At 45.0% G+C, this 16025-nt stretch overlaps 3 protein-coding genes across 11 annotated transcripts; 1 reads left to right on the top strand and 2 right to left on the bottom strand.

The window, feature by feature from the left end:
• Positions 1-2784: 2784 nt before the first annotated feature.
• LOC131106405 (glycerophosphoinositol inositolphosphodiesterase GDPD2-like) lies at positions 2785-10911 on the bottom strand. Of its 9 annotated transcripts, none has more exons than XM_058055432.1 (13): positions 10542-10909; positions 9037-9244; positions 8172-8279; positions 7859-8066; positions 7567-7625; positions 7020-7239; positions 6030-6133; positions 5575-5668; positions 4830-4889; positions 4643-4741; positions 4469-4562; positions 3685-3767; positions 2785-3543 (listed from the first exon to the last, which is right to left on the bottom strand). In XM_058055432.1, the coding sequence occupies exons 6-13, from the start codon at positions 7107-7109 to the stop codon at positions 3229-3231; spliced, it is 939 nt and encodes a 312-aa protein (XP_057911415.1). In that variant the 5' UTR covers positions 7110-7239; positions 7567-7625; positions 7859-8066; positions 8172-8279; positions 9037-9244; positions 10542-10909; the 3' UTR covers positions 2785-3228. The 9 variants fall into 9 exon arrangements, with proteins under 9 accessions (XP_057911415.1, XP_057911393.1, XP_057911404.1 ...); XM_058055473.1 differs by lacking the exon at positions 7567-7625 and adding an exon at positions 3903-4048 and having other exon boundaries at positions 3329-3543; XM_058055410.1 differs by lacking the exon at positions 7567-7625.
• Positions 8263-11259, top strand: LOC131106458 (PDZ domain-containing protein 11). The gene is made up of 7 exons (XM_058055547.1): positions 8263-8333; positions 8749-8846; positions 9002-9142; positions 9212-9310; positions 9656-9716; positions 10062-10118; positions 10263-11259. The coding sequence occupies exons 2-6, from the start codon at positions 8754-8756 to the stop codon at positions 10094-10096; spliced, it is 429 nt and encodes a 142-aa protein (XP_057911530.1). The 5' UTR covers positions 8263-8333; positions 8749-8753; the 3' UTR covers positions 10097-10118; positions 10263-11259.
• On the bottom strand, positions 11081-15927 carry stard14 (START domain containing 14). The gene is made up of 6 exons (XM_058055502.1): positions 15125-15927; positions 14323-14470; positions 14110-14213; positions 13915-14032; positions 13786-13838; positions 11081-12112 (listed from the first exon to the last, which is right to left on the bottom strand). The coding sequence occupies exons 1-6, from the start codon at positions 15293-15295 to the stop codon at positions 11924-11926; spliced, it is 783 nt and encodes a 260-aa protein (XP_057911485.1). The 5' UTR covers positions 15296-15927; the 3' UTR covers positions 11081-11923.
• Positions 15928-16025: the final 98 nt, after the last annotated feature.

The following is a 16025-nucleotide window of genomic DNA, read 5'->3' as shown; positions in this document are numbered from 1 at the left end:
GAGCGCTCCTGTTCTAGAGGATCTTTTACAAACATAAACATATTGCTTGTGCTTGAACTTCTGATTTTATGTATGAGTACATTATCCATTTGGTGAAGTACAACAGTAAAGTATGACAAGGCCCTGCATCGATATCATGTAGAAAATAAGATGTACTGAGCACTGAGTAGAACTGTGAGAGACTAGCGCGTCCTCTAGCGGTCATATTAGATAATTACACCCCAAAGCGTTTTGATGCAATTGGCAAGTCATGAATGTCAGTTATAATTTCTTTTTTATGAATGGAAAATACATCAAAGTTGCTGTTACTGTCAACTGGAATGGTAAACTGTATCAAATACAGAATTGTAGAATTATGTGATCTTTTAAATGTACACAGCTATTGGACATGACCTTAATGTCAGCCTTTGCCGTAATGTATTAAAAGGTTCAGATGAGTGGTGGGGAAAGAGAAATCTTACCTGTATGGATTGTTGAGGACTGGGAAAAAGGTCCACCCAGTCAGCTAAAGAAGTCTTCCCTATGAGAGAATATCACATTTTCTCATCCTTTTTTTTTTGTTTTTTCCCTCCCCCCTCACCATGAACACTACTGCCTCTGTTCTGGTACGCCTCACATGCTCTGGCCACAGGGCTTTTCATCCATTGGACATGGTAAACAGCAAGTAAAGCCACATGTAGATTCAATTTGAAAGACCTTCAAATTCTGTTCCACTTCAATGGCTGGGCCAGGCTGCAACACCGCCATCAAACACAGAGGTTCAGAAACCATCGCACTACCTACGTGTTCTCCGCAGCTTCATGTATCCTGGCAAGAAACATCAAGGTGCAGAATCCAAAGGGCCGCCCAGCTTCCCTTCAACAGCTTCCTGGGACTTATGGGGCAGTTCCTGGATGGAGTCGGGTATCTTTGGGTAGAAGTATTAGCAGAAAATAGTTCTAAGCAATGTAGTAATCATACATTTGCAGCTTAGGGATATTCAATAGGAGTCTCTGATGGGTGCTCACATGGTTCTCTGAAGGCCAGGACATAGGAGGGTGGTGGAGACAAGAGTTGGAAAAAACAGACCCCCTGGCCCTGGACAGTCGTCTGCATGGAACATCAAGCAGAAATCAAAACAAAGAAAGGCTGAACAAATGGCAAATTGAATAAAAAACAATGAAACCAGAAAAATGCAACAAAATGGAGAGTCAAATTGTATGTGGAGTACTATAAATGTACATGTTGGTGTAATATGAGGTGATGGAAAAAGGGGGAAAATACATCCAAAATACATACATACATCCCTTTGTGCATCGGAGAATGATGAATGATGCGTTCAATGACCAAACATTCAAAAACTGTGGGATTTGTAATGAATAGTTGCAGTATTGTAATAAAATAATATTTACTGTAATCTAATGATTAATTTCTATGTATTTTAATGTTTTGAAAGACGAATGAAATGACATTGAGTTTGCAATTTGGATGAAATGTTTTATGACTACTGCCCTGTGTTTCAGGTATTGTCATTTGTACATTTCATGAAGGAAGGGTTTTTTTCCTGAATGTTCCCAAATAGGCTTTTTTTTACTCACAAACATTTAGAATTTAAAACCACTATCATGAATACACAAATCTTATTTTGAGCTGACGCAAAAACCCTAACCCTAACCCTAACCCGCATACAACATTGTACATAATAATATCAGCAGGTGGCGCTACAGAGCCTTACTTGGGCTAAAGGCGGTTGTAAAAGTGTTGCACGTTTGATTCCCTTTAGGCATTATTTAGTCAAAGGCAAACGTCACACAGAAGGCCAATTAGATTTGTTTGACAAGTTATTGCTTGGACAAGCATCAGAATATGACAGTTTATATGAGTGTTTGCATAGACTTTTACGATGTACAGAGGAACAATCCACAGGCTTTACTGTGCTTATTATGGCCGAAGATCAATCATTAACGCCATACAAGAAAGGGGGCGGGGCGTATGAAGACGTGACTCTCGCGCTCAAATGATCTGCTTCATCTCACACAAAAAAGTCCGAGCGGCACGGAGGCCATCATGTAAGTCAGCGTCATACTCGGGTGATATGTATTGGAATAACCTTCAGCATTTGTGGCTTTATTTGTGCTGCAGCAGGTTTTCACTTAACCGGCAGGAGTGGTCTCGATGCTTTTTGCTGCAATGTACTCGCCGACAAGTTCATCATCCCTGACGACATGTGTGCTCTGTGTGTGTCTACTGGTTTCACGTAAGATTTCTTTTCATTTGGACTCCTCTTACAGTAGTTGTTGTCCCACCCGAGTGCATGTGGAAATGCTGAGAGAAGCTTGCTAAGCTAAAGAAAGCCATGAACTGGGGGCCCTAACATTGGAGAGTGCATAAGGGCATATCATAGCAAGGACTAGACACGGTGGAACCATGGGTTGAGCATTCCTCAGTTTTTACAATCCTGATGTGAAACATGAACCCGAATTTCTTTCCCTTTTCTGTGCATTAGGGTTCACCCTAACGTGGCAACGTTGTCAACGGGTTGTTTTTAGTGGGCTTCGTAGTCAAAATAGGCGCATCCCAATGAGAGCATTGCCAGCTCATATTAGCTTGTTTTCTCGTGTTACGGTTTGGGTTATAATGCACGGAAAAAGGAAAGAGATATGTGTTCATGTTTCACATAAGGATTGGGAATGATGGTCAACATTCCACTAAAAGTGTGGTTCCCCTTTAAAGTCACAGAAAACTATATGCAGTAATTCGAACCTGCTTTGCTTCTTCTTTGGATTTTCGCAACAAATGTTGAAATAAGTGATAAGAAGAAGTTCTTTATTTTAAACCCGGTCAGAGCACTTGTTAACGGATACTGTACCAGTGATCAGCTGTTCCACGTTTGTGGCAATGAATAAGATTACTGTCAAGCCTTCAATTAGCTGCAGAGTCTACCATAGTTAGCAAGTAACCCCTAGGGTCTTTAATTAGCACGGGGTCAGCAGAATAGGCATTGACAGATGTGGTTGCTCCAAAAGATGGCAGAAGCTGCATTTGATTCATCTGCGTGCACTTTAAAATGTTGTGTGAAAGTCATTCCCAGTATGATGGCAACACTTTGACCCAGGTCACGTCTGCATTATTTGCTTCAACACAAATGAGGTGGACGCCTTCTTCCAAAGAAAAATCAAGTTGACAAAACGTCATGGCATGCACAAGGGGTGCTCCGATCGATCGACCATCAATTGGTATCGGCCGATATCAGTGAAGAAGCACAGTATCGATATGGGCGATACTTGCTTTAAAACGCCAATCCCGTCCGCCGATCAGTGCTGCCCCCGCTGAAGCATCCAGAGCAAGCATGTCCGCAGTGCCCTGTCTTTGTGAGACTGATAGAAGTTTTGCACCCTGCAAAACGTGCATCGAAAAATTCCAAAAACATGCTAGCTTCATTGGCCACTCCAAATTGTCCGTAGGTATGAATGTGGGTGGGAATGGGTGTTTGTCTATATGTGCCCTGGGATTGGCTGGCCACAAAAGACAGGCTTGGATGGAGATTGGGTTGCCGTGGGACCCCTGGAGGGAAAAGCCCAAAGACAGAGAAGAAGAAGACATGTAGAGTTATGTACGCTAGAACTATACTGTACTGTACATTATACTGTGCTGTCACATGATGTCCACAGATATCCACTTTGTTGTTTCAGTGAAAGTTCCTACCTGAGCTGCACGTCCGTCTCGAAGGCCGTCACGCCGCATGCGATGCTCCTTCGGAAGGACATGATGGTGTTCTCGGGGGCCAGCTGTGAGGGCAGATGGGGAGGGTCAGTACTTCTACCCAAAATCTTTACATGTGCACACCATGCCGAAAGACGCGTGGCGTGGACCTGCGCTCCTTAGCCCCCCCACCCCACACCTTCCTGCTGCAGCATGCTCACCATGGGGGCGCCCCGGTGGCCTATGAGCTTGGGTTTGTGGGGCAGGTCGCTGGGGTCTATGAGACACGGTGACCGGATGAGCAAAGGACACAGGAGGATGGCTGCTGACACCCCCGCATAGACCGCCGCCATCAGGAACCCCGACCCTGATGGGGGGGGACAAGATGGTCAGCTGGTGAAAACAAAGGAATACCTCTGCTGGTGTCCCTCTATCCGTCCCTCCATCCGTCCATCTATCCATCCATCCATCTATTTTCTATACCGCTTATCCTAACGAGGGTCGCAGGCATGCTGGAGCCTATCCCAGGGGTACACCCTGGACTGGTGGCGGCTGGTGTCCCATCATGCATTATTATTTTTAAGGCTGTCAAATGGTTTAAAAGTATTTTTCCTAGGAATTTCCTTTCTACTGCATTTTACCAACAATGAAGTGAAAATTGAAGTGAGGCTAATTCGTCCCAATATTTTGCCTTCTTGTCAAATGACATCTGTTGTTTTCAATTTCTGTGATCATCTTGAAACCATTCCAACTTGATTCCCATGATATTTCCAGTTTCTTCACCCACGTTTGGTTTTGGCCGCCTGGCATCCCTGGAAGACCAACGGGCTGAGCAGAACCAAAGCCCAGACAGCGCCCAGCTGCAGGAAAGGGGCGGTGGCCTGACAAAGCGGAAGGGAAATCAGGTCACCACAGAACACCACGGCTTCTTCATGTGTGGAACTCAGACTGGCAGGAGAACCTGGAGCGAGAGAAGAACGGTCGGCCATTCCCGTTTCCACTGAAGACTTATCCCGATGACGCCGACAGAGATGAAAAGCAAACCCAAGAAAAGGAGGAACTAGAGGGAAAGACATTGCTACGTGTTTTCAAAAACAAATACGTGGATTTTTTTTTGTGGTGGTGGTGGTGGGGGGGGGTCAGATTACCTTGTGAAGCCAGTGTAAGTGGAGCGGTTCTTTCAGGGCGATGTGGAACAAGGCAAAAAGCTACAAAAGAGAGAATAGAGCTGTGTGAATTGGATATGTTTATGGATTCTTATGTTTACAAGAAATACATTTGAGGCTAACTGATGCTAGCGCTCTAGCTTGTTTGGGAGATGCCCCCTCGAGTCGCTGCAGGAATAAAAGTTGTACGATGTGACGTAAACAAAGAATAATAGGAGTGTAAAGGGTGACTATAGGGGTGTTATTTCCAGTCTACGGGACTCTGATCATGTTAAAACTCGTATTTAGAAAGTCATAAACAGGTTTTCTAAATACAAAAATATTCAATTGAATCCTATTTCGTGGAAATTAATTTATGGTGGGTTGGTCTGTACAAGTAATTTTTAAAAAATATTTAAAATGTATTTTCAATTTTGTTTTTTTTGCTAAATAATAATAATAATATCAGTCTAAAACATTATTTAAAAATGATGAAATGACTGAAATAAACTTACTGATTTCCAAAATATGAAATATCAAAGACAATGTTCTAGAGCACATTGAAATGTGGAGTACCACAGGGATCAAGGCCAGGGCCACTTCCGTTTCTCATGTGCCTTGTGTCTCTCCGGCTAATTATGCTAATCAGAAGCTGTTCTCCGTGCCGGTTTGCTTCCTGATTTCCCAGACCTGGGAGGAGCCTGAGTGGGAAACCGTGTTCGGCCAAGTACGACGCTCACGTCCTCACCAGCAGCAGCACGCAGTAACTGGTCAGCACCGCAGACGTGGTGATCAGCACGACGACCCAGTTCACCCACCGCTTCAGTTTCACGAAGCCTTTCCTGCTCACGGAACAACACACAAGCACAACAGACGACAAAAGACCGGATCAGCGTAAACTGGACCCGGCCGGGACCGCAACGTGGCCTTCCTGGAGAGACATGCTAACACTTGGACAGCAAACATCTCATACTGCGTACGTGCTAAGTACTTCCTAAGTGGCTTTTTTTTCTCCTCATTTGATTTGATTACCACGTTATTCTCATCACGTTTTCCTCTTTTTCTCATTTTCATGTTCTTTGTTGAATGGTACTTTTAGAGTATGCCACAAGCCAATAAAAAACACAGTGGTCTGCAAAGGCCCCCGGGCCCCACATTGGACACCCCTGGATTGGAGGCTTGTGTGTGTGTGTGTGTGTTTACCAGTTGACATCCTCTTGGTCGTTAGACGTGACCAGACAAACGTACATCCAGGAGACGGCCAGCAGGGTGACGAGGGCGACCACAGAGAACCACCAGCATGCACACTCGAACGGGGAAGAAGACAAGTTCACTACGTACGGGCGTCACACTGTATCTCCTCTCATTGCCTCAATCAACCCCTATAGGTGACTATAGGGGTGTTACTTTATGTCCACGTGGCTCTAATGCTAAAAAAAGCACATTTAAAAGGTGGTTCTCTAAATCTTATATGTCCTATTTTCCCTTACTAGGTATATTATATTGGATATTAGGAGTGGAAAGTTGACTATAGGGGTGTTACTTTATGTCCACGTGGCTCTAATAATGTTAAAAAGTTGATTTAGAAGGTGGTAAACTGTTTTTTCCATGTCTTATTTATTCTTACTATGTCAACTATATTGGGTAATGGCAGTGCACAGTAGATATAGGGGTGTTATCTCACGTCTAGAAGGCTCTAAAAGGTGTATTGAGAAGGTGGTAAACAGGCTTTCTAGGCTGTGGTTAGCAAACTATTCCATGCATAAATAAGGAATCCTATTGGCTGCTGAGGGTGGGGTCTGGAAGCAATGAAGCCAATGAACGGCCATCAAGGATGGATTATTGTGCCGCTTCCCAAGCTGTGTACTGACTGGAAAAGTTTGCAGGGTATAATTAAACGACAGGTAGCAACAAGTATCTTGCACGGCCATACATACATATCTGTACTATCATCTTCAAAGATGTATTTCACATGATTGGACATGGATTTCTTTTGGAATAAGAAGGTGACACCGAACAACTCGGTTTGACATCTTGGAATGCTAATCTGTGATTAAAGGGATTGGGATTTTGCAGTAGAAATACACATTTGCTCCTTAGTTTTAGCTTGAAGCAGCGATGTAGACGTCCTGTCATTGTACTACACTTGTGCAAGACAACGAGACAAAAAGGAAGGATAAAAATCATCTTTACTTGACTTTCCTCGCCTTTCCTGGAGCGTTTCCAGCGGCAGCTGTACAAGCCTCGGCTGCAAGCTCTGCAACAAGCGGTGAAGGCTGACATCTCTTCTTCTCTTGGTTGACTGTGCAACAAGTGCAGACTCAACGTGACGCTGAAGGATGGCGAGGGAGGCAGGGAGCACGGTCAATGGCTACCGAGAGGGGAGGACCCAGCCCCCATTCACGGCCTCAGCCTATAGAGAAGAAGCCAGCGGGGGGAGAGTTTGGGTGAGGTATTCAACAACAACATGCAACAGAGCCGAGAGCCGGGGACGCTGGCTCGGCTCACAATGGGAACTCCATGGGAGCTGGGAGAGTGATGTCACACGTTAGCGGCAGCAGCACAAAGAGACGGTGGCGGACGCTGGGATCACAGCGGGGGGGCGACGGGAGAGTTCAGAACAAAAGGGCCGGGGTATTTGATGAGGGAAAACAACAAGGGCGGATTGGGTGTGTGCTGTTTGACTGACACAACAACAATAATCCACGCAGCAACATCTGACGGTGCTTGTTTGCGTCACCTGGATCTCCATTGTTGCCAAACGTTCATGTTTCTCTGGATTGTTGGATGGATTTGCTCCTTCGTACGTTCAAAGAAACAAAAACATACTTTACTTTCCGTCTTTAACCAAGTCAACGTACCCAAAGGTAACCTACACCAGGTAGCCTCCACCTCCACCAATGGTTGCGTCTCTTCTCACTCTTCCAATGCAAATAAATGAACGTTCAAGGTAATAAAATGATATTCAAAGTAATTAGCTTGATAAAGAGTGGAAAAACACGTCCATTGTTTGCCATCCAAAGCGTACTCACCATAAGTTCCCCGGGACGTGACATGAAGATGCAACTCTTCACGTGTGTCCCATCCCGTTCTGCATGCCCCCATCAACTGGTTGCCAAGTCTCTGCGGTGAATGGGTGCAGGATGGAAGGGTGGAACCCAAGATGGGAGGTTTGACAACGCCTGTGCAGAAGCTAAACATCTTCAGGGTGGTCTTCAGGGTGGGTTCCCACACATTGTTCTATGGAGGAGAAAAGGTGTATTTTAAGGACCTCTGTAGTTGCTGTACGTCTGATCTAGCCAGTTTATACACTGCTTATATTGTATATAAACAGACTTTTCATACCTTTTGGAGTCTTGAATGTATATTCAAGTGATTTTGTGAAGTTTTACACAGCAGTCTGTACAGTGAAACGATGCAAGTGCTCCTCCAATCCGGCAGGCGGCGCCTCTGCTGGTTAGGAAAATTAGCATCACCGAAGAAGTCATTGCTTCTGATCATTACTCGGTGAGACTAAAAATACATTTTATATTCATATTCCTTAGCTTTTCAGCAGATAATGTACACTTTATATGTACATGCGTATAGCAGAGCATTAAACTAAAGAACAGTCATGAGCTTTTCGGTGTTATAAACGCAGCAAGGAATGTTTGTTGCTCCCCAGCGAGCTAACTTTAGCAATAGCTAGCTAAGAAGCTAGCGTCTTGTTTACGTATTACGTTAGCACGCTTATATGTTTATGTTCCACTTATAAACATGTAATAGCTCCCTTTTGTGTCGAGTTGTCATTAGATATCACTGACAATGTGATATACATTTTCCCAACGCCGGTCTTGGCTTATTATTAGCATTATTAGCATTGTACAAGGTGCTCACAGCTAACTAAATGTGTGGATGTTATTCATGTGATTGGTTCCTGTAGAAACTATGGATCAGAAGATTCCCTATGATGACTACCAGCTTCCGGTGGTCTTCCTGCCCTCTTATGAGAACCCCCCAGCATGGATCCCCCCTCAAGAGGCAAGACATGAACATTGGATTTCTTCCATCACTTTTCAGATAAAAACTGCAAATAAAAACTGCAAACTGAGTACTTTGGGGCCAGTGTAACACTATACTTGGCTTAGTATTCATCTATGAGTATTTGTGTTGTGATTCTTATGCATGATTTTTAGCGGATTCATCACCCAGACTACAACAACGAGCTCACCCAGTTCCTTCCCCGCACCATCGTCTTGAAGAAACCTCCAGGAGCTCAGCTGGGCTTCAACATCCGCGGCGGAAAGGCCTCGCAGTTGGGCATCTTCATATCCAAGGTCTGCCGCCCATCCACCGGGGGGTGATGTACACACACGTGTGTTCTATTCACCATGGTGTGTCATCAGGTGGTTCCAGACTCTGACGCCCACCGCGCAGGACTGCAGGAGGGAGACCAGGTTCTTTCAGTAAATGAGGTGGATTTCCAAGACATAGAACATTCCAGAGTAAGTTCATCCACGCCTATGTTAGCGTCTGGTGCTCTGGTTAGCGTGTTTTTTGCTTCACGTCCAAAATCTTTGCAAAAATGTTTGCCTGCTTTTTAGCATCCGGTTTGTTTACACCGCCATCTTTGGTCATGCACCCAAAACAAAATCTGATACTTGCAAATGATCCCATTGTGATGTGAAATGTTTATTATTTTTGCACCATTTTCTGCATTCAAAATTAAAACGATCATCTAGAAAGTGTATTTTGTGTTAACATGATTGGCTGTCTGGAATTAATTAAATTTCTATGGGAAGACATACTTTGGTTAGAGTCGAACCTTCATTCATCGTGTCTCATTTCAGGCTGTAGAGATTCTGAAGACCGCACGGGAAATCCTGATGAGAGTTCGCTTCTTTCCTTACAGTAAGTTCAAGGTTGTTCCTTCCATTAGTTCTGGGTGTGTCCAAACCTTGCTGGACTTGATGCCAGTTAGCTTATCACCAGGATAAAGACTTTGTTTTGGACTGCTGCATGTCTTTTACACAAGGATGCATTTATTGCATTTAGAATAAAGCAACACATATCTCTGCCTTTCCAAAAGAATATATATATATATTTCAAGTTTTGTCAAACTCCTGTTATTTTGGGAAATATTACCAATATGAATTTCTACATTCTACTTATTTTTATCATTAATTTATTATTATGAGGAAAACTGCACAATATTAACACTGATGTTTTACATACATCTCTTCATCGCTTTTTCAGACTACCAGAGGCAGAAGGAGAGGACTGTCCACTAGGTGGCGCCAGAGAAGAAGAAAGAAGCACTGAGTCAGAAGACGTCACCCCCACCCCCACCCCCACCCACCCCAAAAGGCGGTGACTCACGCTAATTCACGGCCATCAGAAAGACAAAGGCTGCCTTGCAAAGCCAAGTCAATCCTTTCACATCAAATCTTCTGGAAGTGTCTGACATTGCCCCCCCCCCGATATTATTTTAACAATGCCCTCTACAAATATGGGACATTTGACTACTTTGAAGTTGTAAAACATTGTAGCAGGACATGTATAGTAGAGTATGTGCATGTAAAGCTAGTCTTTATCAAACTAGCTTGCCATTAAGCAGTCATGCTAACCCGGCTTACCCTTGAAAGGATCTAATGGATCCATCATCAGCCCCCCTGGTCGTGGCTGTAAACAACACTGTACAAGTATAAGTGTAAGTAGTAAACATGTGAGAAGTACTTGCGATTGGGCCTGGCAAAGTGTGGCTTCTGGATCTCCACAAGTTCAGACAATCCCGGCGTCTCCCACGGTCAAAGAGGGCTGCTTATCCGGTGCGATACTTTCCATCCATGAAGATCCCAATGATGGCTCTCGTCCCGGGTGGTCTCTGTCCTATTTCGTTTTTTCTCAGAGTCCTTAAGTGTGTTTTTCCCTCGTTACTTGGCTGCACAAATACCGCGTAATGAATGATTCCCCCTGGGTGGGAGATGGAATTGGAAGTACTGAAGGCAACGCTAGGAAACAATTCCAATATGACAGCAGCCATTGGCAGCCACCCGCGCTTGTTTACCGCTTCACGACGCCATTTGATGAGGTCATCATTTGCGCGCCGGTAAATATCAACGTAGATTGTTTTGGGTGCAGAACACTCACTGCGTTTGTGAATGAGTGGACGGGAGGAATCAACTCGCATTTCTTTCTTTCCAATGTGGCAATGTCGACGATGACGTTTCGCGTATTATTATAGGGAGAAACTCAAGAAAAACTAAAGAAATAAATGCCATTTTCAGGTATTTATTACGATACTGTCCTGTTTGTTATATTGTAAATCACCCTGCTACCTCAATACAGTAGGGTTTCACAGAAATACATTTCTTCAATTCTTTATTTGATCATTTCATGAATAAATTCATTAAATGTCTTATATTGTTTGTGCTATGATATTAAATACTCCACTTTTTAAAATGTCCCCAATGCATTAGGTGAATTTTCACAAAGTATCGTCTTGGTATCACTGATACCATTCTGACTTTTACTCGGTATCGGATCAGAAACTATCTGTTACTAACTGTTACTACCCAGTACTGCCTGTTAAACGTTGGCAGAAGCCAAGCAATGAATGCAAAAAATAAACCTTACCCTTGCCAGGTTTATTTTTGTCCAAAAAAAGCCACTTCATCATATTCATCATCATCAGAAATATCTGTCTACCACCAGGCTTCATGCCAGACTCTTTTCTCAATCATAAACTTCATGTGAGTGTGAAATAAATATATTATAAAGACGCAGTATAAAACTATGTACATGATTGCACAGCACCACAATAAATACATCAGCTTTAGCACTGATGTGCTAGCCTATATTTGCAGTAAAAAAGTACTGACCCTAAATGTAGTGCTGCAACAACGCCCTCCTCCTTCAACCCCCCAAGATGTACGTGACTCCAGATAAAATACTCCCCCCCCTCCCCCCCCAAAGCAAACACTTCAGCTTGTTTCAGCTCGGCCTGCGTTGCATGGCAAGGTTTCCATCCTTCATAAAACTGTAAACGTGGAAGAACTTGGCAAGAATATTCCTGAGCTCTGCGTTCCGGCGTACAACATCCATCCCCTTTTGGCAATCTAGCACTCCTCCGTCTTGGAACTCTCGTCCACGTTCTCCAGGGAGTCGCCTCTCTGGATGGACAGCTCGGCCGGGTCCATCAAGGGCAGGGTGTTCTGCTCCGGGTACAGCCAGGGCTTCTGGGCGGGGGAGTTCTGCCGCTTCCACGCCGGGTACTCCTGGCCCGCCTTGTGGACGCTCTTCAGGACCTACACGCACACAGACGGAACGCTGAGATAGCAGCATTTGGACGCTTGTTTCAGCGTGGGGAGGAAATAAGAACCAAGTGCGCATTTTGGAAGTTGTCATCACGGAGAAAAAGTCCTCATACATTTCTCAAAAGCATAAAGTTGAAATATATATCATTTTTTTATATGCTAAATTATGTTGGGTAAAAAGTCAATTAGGTCGGGACTTCTGCCACATGCTTCATAATGAGGCGAGAAATAAAAAAAAACCGTACATGCTAGCTCCAAAGATTTGCCAGAGACCTCCGTGGCCTCACAGCAGCTGCTCAGACCGTGTGCCCGAATACAGTGCACCTTGCTGGGCCACAGCAGGCGGCTCCTCCCCCTCTATACTCTGGTTCTCCTGGTAGTAGTCATGTGATGATATTTGGTGAGGATGAACGGGTACACTTGGTCACATGCTCATTTCTTCCACTCCTTCTTTGCTCCAGGTGTTAAAAAAGTTATCTGGATTATAGTGTGTCTAATAATGCTAACAACAACATGGCTACTGCTGTGGCTAAAACTCAACTCTGAAGCCCCGATGTCACTTCCTGTCCACACATCTGGAACAAAACATGTCTTTCTCTTATTATGTCTACTGTATTGGGTGATAGGAGTGTAAAGGTGACTATAGGGGTGTTAGTTCATGTCATGAGGGCTCTAATCATGTTAAAAAGTGCATTTAGATGGTGGTTACCAGGTTTTCTATGCTCTTACTACCAAAATATTCCATCCTCCTTTAGAGAAATTGCTTGACCAGGGTGGGTCTTCCATAAACGATGGAGGGATTACAGTAAGGGATTAGGCAAACGAGGGAGGATTGGAGCGTTCTCACGGATGTTGGCAGTTTATGAAAATCACTAACTTTGGACTTACTTCCTGCTTCCTGGTTTCTAAGCGCGCTGTGACCACTCCCCGCTACACAAATCACTAACAAGCTTTTCTTTCATAAACTGGGGGAACGGGTTCTGCCAGCCGGGACTTGAACCTTTCCTTTGTCAGCAAAGCTCCGGCAGGATGGGCCCTTCAAAGGCGTTTCCATGGTTACCATTGTCCTTCCACACACATGAAACTTTCTCCTGTGAGCTAACTAATAAGCACTTGTCTCAGGAAGAACTTATATTTCACATGGAAACATGGAAATGGATCAATTCCTCAATGAATTCCCAGGAAATGAAGCAAATATTCCGCATTTGTGTGACAATGAAGTCAAATGTAGTCATGTACTTGTAGAAGTACTGTTTGGAAGAAGCGGCCCCCGTGGGCAGCGACACCCAGGATGATTTGCCAACATCCATCCCCATCCGGACGGGAAGATGTACGAGTGAAAAGGATGTAATACATAAGGCCCGCCTCCGTGTGGCGCTGTACTCGGACACGCAGAAGAGGGCATTTGGCCCAAGGGTCAGTGCTCTGGACTCCCATTGCCAAGGTTGTGTGTTTGAGGCCAGCACGGGGTCGGCCCAAACAGGCGGCTAACAACATGTGCTAGCTTCGTCCCCCCTTTCCATCAATTCCAGACCGGAATCATCATCATTCCTACCAAAAACGGTGATTATAATCTGGAATCCGTGTTGGCCTGCTAGCATTTCCAACACAGGGGGAGATACGTCAAAGAAATATGCGGCGTCAGACCGAGCGTGGCGACTTACCCGCGGTGCCAGAACCTGTGAAGCCTTGTTCACTAACCACTTTGGGAGGGAACCTGAGGATGGAAGCAGGAAGTCTGAGGTCAGAGCGTCCAGTGTCCAGTTGGACGGGAGCGTGAAAGTCCTCCTTACCTTTGGGGTCGGCGTGTGAAAGGTAGATGAACGTGCAGCTGTTGGGCCCCGTGGGTTTGATGTAGTACCCGGTGAGGATGGAGATGGCTCGAACCAGGTCCCGGCGCGGAGGGTGTTTCTGCGACGGCATGTGATTGACGCTTGGTCAGAATTGAAATAAGGCTAAGAGTTTCCTCCAGGCGGACGTAGACGTACCGGATGTTTGACTGAGAAGTTGATGATGACGTACTCGTCGTCCGTCACCCGCCACGAGCGCAGCGTCACCAAGTCTCGGTTCTTGATGGGCTTGGGACAACACCCTGCAGAGGAGGACAGCGCATCTGTCAGGCCCGGCGTCAAGGCGGGGGCTTGTTATGACAACAAACACCAAGGGACGGGGGCCCCGCGTGGCAACACTAAACGGCTCACATGCGTAGTAGCCGATGTCGGCGCAGGCGGAGACGCGGGCGATGTCGAAACTCTCCAGCACGTTGGGGTCCCATTTCTTTCGGTACTGGCCGTCGTGCAGCACGTCGTACATGACGGCGGCCGAAACGTCCTTGATTGCGATCTTGCACTGGAAAAAGGAAGTAAAGTCACAAAGTTCGCCGGTCAACGCGGGTCAACGCGGGCCACCGCCGAGCCGATCCAGGCCCCACCCTCTTTTCTTTGCTTTCTATTTGCATGACTCATCACGTTTAGGTATACTGTATATACTGCACATGTGCAGTATTTACTCCATGTTAAGTATACTGTATATACTGTGTATGTGGAGTATTTACTACATTTAAATATACTGTATATACTGCGCATGTGCAGTATTTACTACATGTTAAGTATGCTGTATATACTGCGCATGTGCAGTATTTTGTACATGTTAAGTATACTGTATATAGTGTGTATGTGCAGTATTTATTATATAGTTTTAAATATGACTTCATACAATGTTGTATGTGGGAAAAATGCAGTGGAAGATAGCAAATATGAAGGCAGCGTGTCCACGTGGTGAAAGATGATCAGACAAACACAATGTTCATATTTCACCTTACTTATTATTTCTTTTTGCTCCTCATATTTGGACTTTATGTAGCTTTTTGTGCAACTACAACACCAAATAATTTGGTATTTTGAATTTTCTATGTTGTTATTAAAAAACGTCGAACGTGTCCAAATGTTAATATTTCTGCAAAAGTATAAATACTGTGTACACAAATACTGCAAGTATCCTCACCTTGAGTTTGTGAACTTTGGGTCCAACGTGGTTTCCTTTGTCCCCAGGGATTTGAACCCACACCTGCATGCCGTGGTTGTTGTACTTGCTGTGCCAGTTGTCGGTGGACAAACACTGGCTCCTGAAGTCGGCAAAAGCTGCCTCGTCGGGTAGGATGTTGGAAAAAGACATGGCGGCGAGCCTCCAAAAAGCCAAACGTGAAGCCTTTCTTCTTCGTCCGGTGTGTGTGCTCTCGGTCCGGAGTCAAGTGAAACTTTGGGCTGGGTGGTTGCATTAGCGTCGATATTGGTGAGCGTGATCGTCCCAATCAAGTCGAACAGGATTTTTTTGCTGCTGAATTCCTGAGCCATTCCCATACACGCAACACACCTCCGCCGTGACGTCAGGCTACTTCCGGAAGTTAGGCAGGTACGCCGTTGCCGCCATAATGGTTGTGGCTAGCGAAAACCGTGAATACGCCTAATCCGTGGCGGTGCTTCCCTAAACTGTCGTAGGTCACGGCCTTATCAAAACGCAAAAATATAACTAGATTGGTCACCGACATTCATACACACCACCTTAGCACCGGTCAAGAGTTAACTAGTACTTTTGTTGTATTCACGCTAGTCATTCATCAGATGCTAAACGCTCCATTTATCGCTGAGTCACACCTTTTTGGCCGCACCTTCATGCCGTAGTAATGTCGTCTGCCTTGCGCAAGTTCAGTTTCGGTCGGCGCTTTCTCAGTAGATGACACACAAACAGTATGCGCCGTGTTCCCCACACCTCAAGCGGTAACAGCGTTGAGTAAATGTGAAGATAGAACCCTTTAAGGAACATGGCGTAGCAGACAAAACAAGCCGAAACGCCATTTTGACAGCACCCACGTGCAGCTAGCTAGCTAGCTAGTACGGATCATGTA

This window comes from Doryrhamphus excisus, chromosome 2 (genome assembly GCF_030265055.1).
Source record: "Doryrhamphus excisus isolate RoL2022-K1 chromosome 2, RoL_Dexc_1.0, whole genome shotgun sequence".
In the NCBI taxonomy this organism is placed as follows: domain Eukaryota; kingdom Metazoa; phylum Chordata; class Actinopteri; order Syngnathiformes; family Syngnathidae; genus Doryrhamphus; species Doryrhamphus excisus.
Note: the sequence above shows the minus strand (reverse complement) of the source record. Positions and strands in the feature narration are given on the sequence as shown.